This window comes from Gigantopelta aegis, chromosome 5 (genome assembly GCF_016097555.1).
Source record: "Gigantopelta aegis isolate Gae_Host chromosome 5, Gae_host_genome, whole genome shotgun sequence".
NCBI lineage: Eukaryota > Metazoa > Mollusca > Gastropoda > Neomphalida > Peltospiridae > Gigantopelta > Gigantopelta aegis.
The window spans coordinates 745,921-758,843 of NC_054703.1; the positions used below are offsets into that span (position 1 = coordinate 745,921).

General features: G+C 35.0%; 1 protein-coding gene across 3 annotated transcripts in view; it reads left to right on the forward strand.

Moving 5' to 3' along the window:
* Positions 1-12,023, forward strand: part of LOC121373821 — a 71,926-nt gene extending 59,903 nt beyond the window's left edge. For 2 of the 3 annotated variants that reach the window (XM_041500599.1, XM_041500600.1), the window contains exons 18-21: positions 305-381; positions 4,422-4,492; positions 7,619-8,041; positions 11,580-12,023. In XM_041500599.1, the coding sequence (XP_041356533.1) occupies positions 305-381; positions 4,422-4,492; positions 7,619-8,041; positions 11,580-11,741 (733 nt within the window). In that variant the 3' untranslated portion in view covers positions 11,742-12,023. Of the gene's footprint in view, positions 1-304; positions 382-4,421; positions 4,493-7,618; positions 8,042-11,579 lie in introns of those variants that run through there. The other variant, XR_005958136.1, reaches the window with a different exon arrangement.
* The last annotated feature ends 900 nt before the right edge of the window (positions 12,024-12,923 follow it).

The following is a 12,923-nucleotide window of genomic DNA, read 5'->3' on the forward strand; positions in this document are numbered from 1 at the left end:
CACACACACACACACACACACACACACACATGCATGCACACACACGTACACACAGAGACAGACACACACACACACACACACACACAGACACATACACAGAGAGAGACACACACACACACACACACGAGCACACACTCACACAGAGAGACACGCACGCACGCACAGACAGAGACACACCCACGCGCGAACACACACACACACACACACAGACACACATTGTAATCATGTCATACTATATTTTAATATACATAATCATCATCATCATCATCATCATCATCATCATTATCATCATAATCATTTACAGTTTTGAAATTCTGTCTGTGACAATAGATGAAATTGTGTCCGTGTCGCAGTGGATTAAGAGTATTCTTCCTAGTGCAGGTAGGTTGTTGTTCATCTACGCAATACATTAAATTAAATTGGGGTTTTTCTTGTTGCATCCAGTACATCACAACTGGTCAAGGGTCATGGGATATGTACTGTACTCTCCGTATCAAAGACTGTGGTATGTGCTGTCCTGTGGGATGGTGCATATAAAAGATCCCTTGCTACTAATGAAAAATGTAGCGGGTTTCATAAAAGACTAAACGTTAAAAGTTACTGATAATAATAAATTAATGATTATGCTTTAGTTGTGTTAAACAAAACAAAATAACTTTTTTTCTTTATAGACAAAAAATACAACAAATGCAAAGCATTTTTTTTCTTGTTCATAAAAGAAATACACGAAGTGCTTAAAGATTGTACTAGAGCAAATAACTTCCGGCTGGGTCAAAGTTCGAGGTGCACTGAACTTTTGATAGAGAAGTTAAGACCACAAGTCCTGTAATTGGTGATAAATGTGAGTGTGTTGGTTGTAAAAAAGGTAGTTTCATCTTGGCAAAACATGTGTGGTATTTTATTTCATCTAGTACCACTGTGTCAAGTAGCCTTGTGCTTGAAACATGTATGGGGTACCTGTAAAAAAAGTACTCAGATTGTGTGCGGAACTAGGGTAGTCTTTAGACGCTACCCGTTATATCTGAAATGAGCAGTTTCACCCCTAATTTTTTCTGATTCCCTTTAAGGGTGAGGGGTGGTAGTATTTATATCTGTGGTGTTTATTTCGATTGATACACTGCAGGTAGGAGGTTTAAGCCACATATGTTAGTATTGTCGTCTATGGGATTTTATTTGGCAGTATACACCCTATGTTCTAAATAGCAGTGTCTTATGTTTGCAATAAAATTGATAATAATACGCGTTATTAGCCAACAGTAATACACCAAAAGCAATAAAAAAAAAACTTTTTATTTTGTACAATATGCATGACGATTATCAGGGGTATACAACTTGAATTTTTCAGACAACCGATATGTCATTCGTGTGGTTTTAGTGTTTACACGAACGATTTTCTTCAGTAGTTCAGATACAAATGCAAATTTTAATGGATCACGGTAATTAAACGTGAATGCAATATGAACGAATTTCGTAGCTTTTCACCATCAAATGTCCTATCATAAATCCTTTTTTTTTAAATGTATGCTAGAACCAACTTGAAAGCTGCCCGTTTACACACAACCCCATCAGTTCCTTTACAGGGGAGTACTTGGTGCCAAACAATAATCTGAATGAAATGATAATAGACAGGGATTTGCCGGAAGCATTGAGTTTTATGCTTCCGGGTCTGAATGGAAAGTACCGAAATTATGCGAATCCTATATCGGCCAAAATAACCAGCAATCGGCAATGTAGGCCCGTTATTTTATTATTTTCTTCCAAAAACAGTGGAAAAAAAAAAATAGCCAACACGTCTTTTTAAATTTTCTGACGAACGATTACAGCTTTTGCACACACGATCGGTCGTTTATGTTGATATTGGTTTTGCATAACCGACAGACGAACGACAAAATCGTTCGTGCCAAATTTTATGCCCTGATTATGAATTTGCCATTAACATTCTCAATACCATATGATGATAGTCATGACCAGAGGCAGCTATATCAGGTGGGGGTTCGGGCGGCACGTATCTCAGTGGTACAGCGCTCGCCTGATGCGCGATTGATCTAGGATCGATTCCCTACGGTGGACCCATTGTGCTATTGTTTTTTCCAGCCAGTGCTCCACAACTGGTGTAACAAAGGCCGCGGTATGTACTATCCTGTCAGTGAGATGGTACATATAAAATATCTCTCATGGGCTAATCGAAAAGAGTAGCCCATGAAGTGGCGACAGCAGGCTTCCTCCCTCCGTATCTGTGTGGTCCTTAACCAAATGTCCAACGCCATATAACCGTAAATAAAATGTGTTGAGTGCGTCGTTAAATAAAACATTTCCTTCCGTCCATATCAGGTGCTTTGTCTGTCTTCAGGTCAGGTCATAGGGTTTAACGTGCACATTTAGATCAAGCTGTTGACATGTAGCGCACGCCTGTGAAAGGTGTCAGCCCATGCCGGCTCCTCCGTCCAGGTCAGGAAAAGGGTTTGGGGAGGGTGGTAGGAGGGACCGCCCGTGCTGGTACATGTAAGTGCAAGAGATCACCAGAATCCCGACCAGGTTCTATAGTGGACGGGGTCATTTGTAGTGCTATTGAATTTTGAATCTGCCATAGGATTAAGCCAAGAGCAAAGGATTGCGCAATTTGCATGGGGCATGGTCGGTTGTTGGGAGTATCTCGTGGGAATCTACAGTGAAGAGCTGCTTATAGCCACATCTGCCTGTAGGAGGACTGCCACTTTTATAAAGCGCACCAATATAGAAATCAAAAACCTTTTCACAGTTTCCTTAAACAATGGGACATCGAAGGTATGTTCAGGACGGTGAGCAATCACAGTCGCAAGCTAAACTGATTTTTTTATTTTAATGTTAAAATAATGTTATATGATACAAGACGATTGTACCGGTCAAACTGTCCGTGAGCGCTTGGCCTCATGAATACACTGCCGATTGGAAAGGAATGAATGAATGAATGGATGAATGTTTAACGACACCCCAGCATGAAAAATATATCGGCTACTGGGTGTCAAACTGTGGTAAATCAAAACATGAAGTGATGATCAACATCAATATTAGAATTCAAGAGTCAAATAAAAACACAGTGTAAAGAACTGTGCAAAAATATATCACAGATAAATAAATTAAAATTTACAATAAAGGTCAGTATCACGTAGAAACTGTAATATAAGTTCTGGATGGAATCGAAAGGATTCCATCACATTACGTTGACCAAATATATCTTTTCGAGTTTCTTTAAGATGCTTACACTCTACCAAAATGTGGTGCACCGTCAGAGTACACTGACAGGGCTCACATTGAGGTGGAGGATCTACCGATTGGGCTCCTGTCGCGAATCAGGTTCCCGATCTTATCGGAGGTCGGACTCTGGATGGGTGTGTTCGAAACCCTAGTGGTATATGAGCACGTTAAACTAGTTACCTACCTACCTACCGATTGGGCTATTTCTTGTTCCAACCAGTGTAACAAAGGCTGTGGTATACTGTCTGTGTAATTATGCTGCATATAAATGATCCCTTAGTAGCCCTTATGTAATGACAGCAGCAGGTTTGCTTTCTCATTACCTGTGTGGTCCTTAACCATCTGATGCCATATGTCCATAATTAAGAGGCATTGTGTTGAACAAAACAAATCCTTCAAGCCTGTGCAAATGCCATGTGAGAACACCTGATGTCATCACCGTTTTGACAGTGATTCATTAGTGCATGTCATCACAGCTGTACTTATTCCAATGAGCTCTGCCCTGTGCTAGTTTTAATTTAGTAAACTAGTCTGGCAGTGGCAGTCCCCTTTGTGGTGATGCAACAGGGGATGAAGTTTCAGTAAAGGATTTCCTCAGGAGTGGCTGTCCTCCTATAGACAAGGCACTAGATAGCGATGCATGGAATCAACCACTGTTTTGACAAATATCCAATCGACTTTGTATTGTGCAAAGATACGGCCGTGATCGTGAGTTACAGTTTTGTCGTTCAGATTATATCAAGGCAGGAACTGCAGCTATTTGGCAGACTATTTTGAGGGAAAGGTAGCCTGGAATAATTACTTTTCATCTCATTCGACCAGCACGCAGAAAAGTGAGTTTGTTCATATCTCAATAAACGTAAACATTACGTAATCATCTGACGACTTCTCTTTATATTGGTATTTTGTGTTATTGAATGTTATTGTTTTAGACCAAAACAATTATTCAAAATAACTTTTAGTGTTATTATTAGTAAGTATGTAAGTAAGTAAATTGAATTATAAGGATTGTATGTTATTTATTTTATGTTCATCTGATGGGTACGAACACAATTAATCATCCACAAACTTAGCATAGCCGACTGACACAATTTGCAGATGACGTATTTTGTTCATATACCCCGATGAACATAAGAGAAATAACCAGACAATCCTCAACTGAATTTGTTTTAAATTTATGTTTTTAGATCTTCCTCAAACGGAGGCTGGCAAATCTGACATGTGGTTGGACACTGAAGGAAAGTTCTCTTTAAAAAATGTTAGTATTAGTGACATCTCATCACACTTAAAACTGCAAGGACCAGTTTCACAAACCATTGTAAACCAAAACAGCTATAAAACGTCACTGCACCTAGTTTTGCACATAAACATAAATTTACGTCTAAACCACAATTCGTATTAGGCCAAACAAATTAAATTTCTAGTCTCTGGTCATCGCGCGCGTCAATTTCTTTTTTAATTTCCCGTGGTATGATGTCACTTTTTTCCTGGCTTTTTTTTCTTGGGCATAAAAACGCATTTGAAGCTAAAATGGTCTGTATGGTGGTTTGGACCATTATCTTTCTTTAATTCCTCTCTAAAACAGGTCCTGTTGTTCTGAATAAGTAGCTTCAGGCACGGCAGATCGGTATGGGTGAGGGGTTTTGTGTAATTCTGAATCAAAAAATATTATTGGTAGTAAATCGTAAGGCAGAGATATATCTTACTTGTAGAATGCAGGAAATTGCATTTCAGGACATCTAGTTTTCAGCATTTTACGGAGGAATGATGCGCGGTCAGTCTGGGATCGATCCCCATCGGTTGACCTATAAGGCTATTTATCGTTCCAACCAGTGCACCACGACTGGTATATCAAAGGCTGTGGTTTATGCCATCATGTCTGTGGGATGGTGCATATAAAAGATATGGTAATTTTGTACACCAACCCAGGTTTTTGGCAATGCATAATGCTAAACATAGTAACACCCAAACAATAAATAAAAATTAATCATCTAATGGTGTCAGATAATTATTTATTGCATAAAACCCCAATATCATCATTATAGCCTTTTGGCGGCCAACCAAAAACCATATTTGGGCTCTGCTGAGAAAACGTAGTTAACCTGGAAGTGTTACCCAAACGTTTTCTGAAGGCCTTGGTATATAAATGTTTTTATTTTTTTAAAGTTAACTCTGCAAACGAAAAAAGGAAAGAAAGAAATGTTTTATTTAACGACGCACTCAACACATTTTATTTACGGTTATATGGCGTCAGACATATGGTTAAGGACTACACAAATTTTGAGAGGAAACCCGCTGTCGCCACTACATGGGCTACTCTTCCGATTAGCAGCAAGGGATCTTTTATTTGCGCTTCCCACAGGCAGGATAGCACAAACCATGGCCTTTGTTGAACCAGTTATGGATCACTGGTCGGTGCAAGTGGTTTACACCTACCCATTGAGCCTTGCGGAGCACTCACTCAGGGTTTGGAGTCGATATCTGGATTAAAAATCCCATGCCTCGACTGGAATCCGAACTCAGTACCTACCAGCCTGTTGACCGATGGCCTAGCCACGACACCACCGAAGCCGGTCTGCAAAAGAAAAATGTACGCGAACTACCCTCAAAGCCTATACTAATATGAAGGGAACTGATGGCACAGCCAGCTAAAGCATGCATAGTTTTCCTTTCATTCATCGTGTACTGCATTAATTGAGTACTACTCTGCCTACCTTGGCTATTCCAACATTTTGTCTTCACCCCTGAATATTAAATTTTGTCTTCTTTTACTGATAGATTGATTTCTGGTAAAAACATTTATAAGTTCTGGTATGGGTTTATAAGTTAATAATCTTGTTTTTATGAGTGTTAATGTTATAAATTCATTATAGAGTTACAACGTACATGCAAATTTGTTTGTTCCCTTTTGACGCACATGGACTATACATGTATCCTAAGGCCAAAAAAAAGAGAAAAAAGAGTCGGTCTCTGGTCTCACCAAAGTTCCAGAAGCATGGATTACACAGAAAAGGTGGATATATTTGATACCGAAATAAGGGGCATATTTAAATTGAAATCCAAATGCGTCCTAGTTCATGTGCGATGGCATTTTGGCTCCAAATGCGGTTTTACGTCATAGCAAGAAGAGCCCGGCAAAATTTAAAACAAATATAAACTTGACGCGCACGGGTCAAAACCGACACGCACGCTGACCAGAGACCAGAAATTCATTTTGTTTCTTAATATAATGTTTTGGGTATGTACTAAATTATTTGATGATAAAATCATTCATAATATTAATTTATGTGTTTCTGGTTATCTGAAAGTTTGTAACAGCTATTCACTAGTGAATTCAGTCAAGACCTTGTCGAAACTCCTCTTTGACTCTGGCGTGTGTAGAGATATGACCTGGGTTGTAACAACTGTTTTGACTTTCAAATTCCTTTCCATATAATGATTCTTGTATTGCTGCTGATACCAAGCCATTATGAAGAAAATAAGAGGATGGTATTTTTGTAATAAAAATAGTAACAAAAGTAATAGTAGCATTAGAAGTAACAATAACTATTACTATTACTGTACGAGTACTATAGTAGTAATTGTAGTAGCAACAATACAAATTATTATTATTGTTATTATTATTATATTTACTAGTTTAAATAATATTAGTATTTATTATTATTATTATTATTATTATTATTATATTTACTAGTTTAATTATTATTATTATTATATTTACTAGTTTAGTATTAGTATTTATTATTATTATTATTATTATTATTATTATATTTACTATTTTAATTAATATTAGTATTTATTATTATTATTATTATTATTATTATTATTATTATTATTATTATTATTATTATTATTATTTATATTATATTTACTAGTTTAATTAATATTAGTATTTATTATTATTATTATTATTATCATTATTATTATATTTACTAGTTTAATTAATATTAGTATTATTATTATTATTATTATATTTACTAGTTTAGTATTAGTATTTATTATTATTATTATTATTATTATTATTATCATATTATTATTATTATTATTATTATTATTATATTTACTAGTTTAATTAATATTAGTATTATTATTATATTTACTAGTTTAGTATTAGTATTTATTATTATTATTATTATTATTATTATTATCATTATCGTATTATTATTAGTATTATTGTTATTATTAAATTTACTAGTTTAATTAATATTATTATTATTATTATTATTATTATTATTATTTACTAGTTTAGTATTAGTATTTTATTATTATTATTATTATTATTATTTGTTAATATTTATTGTTACTATGTTTCTTATTGTGTTTGTTATATTTAACATGTTATTTATTGTCTTTATTATAATCATCTCTATTAATATTTTCACAGCTGGTTGGTACCGCAACTCCAAGTGGATCAGGTTTTGGTACCAAAGCTGCACGTGGTACTCGGTTTGGTTCCACATCACCACGTGGTTCACGCGTTAATTTAAAAACTCGAAGTGGTTCACGGTTTGGTTCCACATCACCGCGTGGTTCACGCGTTGATATAAAAACTCAACGTGGTTCACGTGTTGATATAAAATCTCGAAGTGGTTCACGTGTTGATATAAAATCTCGAAGTGGTTCACGTGTTGATATAAAAACTCGAAGTGGTACATATATTGGTGCTAAAGCTGCAAGTGGTATGCGTGTTGGCAGTGGACACATGGAAATGAATGATGATGATGACGCAACAGACCAACTTAGTTGTATGAAAATATTTCAGATGTCAAAACCAGCGACAAAATATCATCAAAAGTTTTATATCATGGTAAGTCCCATTAAGTTGTTTGCCAACACCAATCATTCATTTTATGTGTGTATGTTGTTGTGTGGATTTTCCTTTTTTTGTCAAGTATTTCAGTTTGGCTAGATGACGAAATAATGGAAAAATTCTTTTGTTCAACAATTCAATGATGGCTTGATGTTACTCCTTTTACATTCATCGGAGTGTGAACCAAAAACTAGTTTTTTGGGGTTCATACCCAGATGAACATAAAATAAATAACAGACAATACTTATAATTAAATTTGAAACATACTTACTAATAATAACATTAAAAGTTCATATTTTATTTTGAATAATTTTTTTGGTTAAAACAAATTACCACTATAAAATGACGTCATAAGACATGACGTTCCCTGACGACGTAATTTTTACATTCAACGAGGTATGAACAAACTCCCGTTGCTATATCTGGACCAATAGGGTGCTTTGATAATGTAACGAATGTAACGGACATTTTATTATTTTGGCTTGATGTAAAACATCCTACAGGAAGGATGAAGCAGTCTTATGCATCGGTCATACATATTGACGCATTCATTTATTTTAAAGAAGGACCCTCCTCAGTGTGAATACTGTCAGTGTACACTGACTGTGCGCCACATTTTGGTAGAGTCTGATCATCTCAAGCCGACGAGAAATGATATATTTGGCAACAGAAATGTTTTGGAATCGTTTAAATTACATCTAGAATTAATTGTAAAGTTTTTAAAACACTTTGACTTCTATACAAAGTTTTAAAATATAATTACCTTGATTTTATGTATTATATTATACTTTCTTTTCCCCCACAGCCCCTTACACTGTGGTTTTACATGAATATATATAAATAATATTTCCATATACTTACAATTTGTGACACCCAATAGCCGATATGTAATTTTGTGCTGGGGTGTCGTTAAACATTCATTCATGCATTCATTTGATGTAAAACAAAAAAAAAAAGAGGAAAAGTAATTTAATTTTTTTAAACGTTCTGTTTTCATGTCCAATTTGTAAACATTGGTGGTGAAGATATGAATAAAACAAAATTACTCAAATAGTGAAGAATGCCATCTGCCCACAAAGTTTGAAATTATACACTATACAAAATTACAATCTCTTTCTAGTAGAAACAGCTTAAAAATGAATAACCAAATATAGGGTTTAATAGGATTTCTATGTACCAGAGACATATATGGTTAAGAATTTAGTATGCTCTCTAACTAGTAGAGGCAGATTAAAAAACCCCAGAATAATCAAATAATTACTGATGGAAAGAAATAAGGCAACACATAAAACTGCAGACCAAATTTAATTCACAACTAGCGTAGTAATGTCTGTATTGCATACCAAGTTGTAACATGGGGTTGAACGTCTGTAGTGTTGAATGTGCTGCCTATATCTTCCCAGTCAACTTTCTGACAATATGAATTGATTTTTAATGCAGTCATTATATCTTGTTGCTATCTGTGTTATCCTTTATTTCTCTCCATCAGTATTTAGAATTTAATTAATAGGATCTCTACTAGAGACTGATTTAAAAAAAAAGCAAATACAGAGTTGAATAGCATCTCAACTAGAAATGAATAAACAAATATAGATTAATAGGATCTCTAACTTCATCTAATAATCCAATATGGAGTTTAATAGGACCACTGGTAGAGACATTAAAATATGAATAATCAAGTATAGAATGTAGTAGGATTTTTAAATAGTATAGACTGATTAGAACACGAATAATCCAATATAGAATTGAATATGATCTCTAACTAGTAGAGAATGACTAAAAAACAAGAGGAATAATTATTTACATATATATATATATATATATATATATATATATATATATATATATATATATACTAGTTAAACATCGTATTAAATTCTATATTTGATTATTCGTCTTTAATTTGTTTCTAGTAAGATAGATAGAGATCCTGTTAGATTCTACAGATTAGAACGCAAATAATCCAATATAGAATTGAATATGATCTCTAGTAGAAAATGACTAACAAATTTAGAATTTAATATAATGTTTAACTAGTAGACAGATTAAACAATCAAATATATAGAATTTATTTAATATGATATCTAACTAGTAGACACAGATTATAAAATATCAAATACAGAGTTTAATAGGATCTGTAATTAGTAGTTGGATTAAATAATGAATAATCATATATAGACAGCGCCCTCAATAGTTTAAGAAGTAGCAGGCTACAACAGTGATGATAGCAGGGGGCAAAGCAGGGGGTCTGGGGGCCCTCCCCAAGAAACATTTGAAAAATCGAACCTCTGAGATGCACCTGGTTTGGATCCCTTTTGTAGGAGACTTTATTAAAGAAGATACAGGCTGGTAGGTACTGGGTTCGGATCCCAGTCGAGGCATGGGATTTTTATCGAGATACCGACTCCAAACCCTGAGTGAGTGCTCCGCAAGGCTCAATGGGTAGGTGTAAACCACTTGCACCGACCAGTGATCCATAACTGGTTCAACAAAGGCCATGGTTTGTGCTATCCTGCCTGTGGGAAGCGCAAATAAAAGATCCCTTGCTGCCTGTCGTAAAAAGAGTAGCCTATGTGGCGACAGCGGGTTCCTCTAAAAACAGTGTCAGAATGACCATATGTTTGACGTCCAATAGCCGATGATAAGATAAAAAATCAATGTGCTCTAGCGGCGTCGTTAAATAAAACAAACTTTACTTTTATTAAAGAAGAGAAAGCACTTTTTTTTTACCATCAACGAAAAGTAGGCGGCGGCAAAAGCTGTTTCAGGCGGCGATTTGCCGCCGGAGACCGGGTACTTTTGAGGGCTCTGTATATAGAGTTTAATAGGGCCATTAGTAGAGATTAAAAATGAATAATCAAATACAGAATTTAGTAGGATTTCTAGCTAGTAGAAATGAATAATCAAATAGTATTAAAAAGGAACAACATTTTCCCTTTTTTAGTGAAATTGTGACTAATAATTAGTGACTACAAACAAACATGTTTAACATTTCTCTGAATTTTCGCACTGTACCCCTTATATCATTTGCCATCAGAAGGTGTAGATATTTTGTTTATACTATTTACTTAATTTTCTAAAAGGGATCATTTAAATGGCATTATACCTGAAGTTTGTTTTGTTTAACGACACCGCTACAGCACATTGATTTATTAATCATTGGGTATTGGATGTCAAACATACGGTCATTTTGACACAGACATAGAGAGGAAACCCGCTACGTTTTTCCATTAGTAGCTAGGGATCTTTTATATACACCATACAACAGACAGGATAGCACATGCCACGGCCTTTGATATACCAGTCATGGTGCACTGGCTGTACTATCCTGTCTGTAGAATGGTGCATATGAAAGATCCCTTGCTGCTAATCGAAAAGAGTAGCTCATGAAGTGGCGACAGCTGGTTTCCTCTCACAATATCTGTGTGGTCCTTAACCATATGTCTGACGCCATATAACCGTAAATAAAATGTGTCGAGTGCGTCGTTAAATAAAACATTTCCTTCTTCTTTAATCATTTCCATTACTGTTTCAGGTTTACCAATTGCTTGGCAATATGGCTGATGAAATAGAGAGAAGTTTGGATGCCGTGAAACTCTGTAAACCATTGTACGAGCAACTCGATCTGACTCAGTATTTGACACAGATGTTTAAGCGAAGACTGTCAAAGCAAAAAGATGGTGAATTCCCATGCTGAACAAATTATATTAATTCTTCCAGGCCTGGTGGTTATAAAACTTTTAGAGTATAGACTCGAGACTAATAGAGCCTGAGACAGTAATGGCATGACAACGCCATACAAGTTGTATGCGTGTGACGTCATTAAAGCTTGAGTCCAGACTTTAAAGGTTTTATAAACACGGGCCCAGGTTTCAATAAAATTAGCGGACATTTCTTTATGAACAGATATGTATTTTTTATATGTATTTATTGTATTTATTATTATTATATTTATTATAATTATATTTATTTTTATTATTATCATTGTTTTTAAAATTATTTAATGTTATTATAATATACTATTATCAAAAATTAGAATACTATTGTATACTATTTTTATACTCATACTAGATAAAGAATATTATTTTTATATATAAATATGTACATATTTATTGTCATATTTATTTTATAACTGGGATTCAAATTATAAATAGTTTGTTCTTTTGTGTTCTGTTTTTTTAAATTGAGGGTGGTGGGGTTGGGGTGGGGTGGTTTTGCCACGCCTTGACGAGGTCAAAAGGTGAGATACACATATTGCTTTTAAACACTCTGACAGTTTTGTTATGTCAGTCTTATGAATATAATATTTTATCTCGTGATTATTGCAAACTAACTTTATTCCGTGTATAGGTTTAAATGCAATTTACCAACATACACGTGCTGTTCATTTCACTCGATGGCAATGCATGCTTGCACTTGACAACGTGCGTCAAATCAACAAATACTGAAATGGGAACACAAAACTGCTGTTTAGTTTCCATTGATATGAACAACTATTGGGGGTTTTTCACAAGTTTACATCCACATTCACTTGCCTGCGATCATGGCTTTTGGCCTCAGATTACAGTTATCTTCCCGTTTGGAAACCCAGAAATTTGACCGCGCAAGTAGTCTGCTGTTTGACTGTGATTATTTCATGGCAGACAGCTATAAAGTGGCAACTATTTGACTGAAGTGACAGGGGAGATCATGTAGTTTGTAAACATGTGTAACTTCTTGACATTGAAGACTTATTTGTGGTAATTCCAGCCCATGCAAAAGTAGTACTTTTTGTGTAAAATGGAAGTACGCCGGCCTGGTTTAGAGTGTGTGTGTGTTTAAACCAATATGCTGGGAGAAAGAGCTGGACAACAGGGGCTGTCCTTTTCAGGGTACGTGT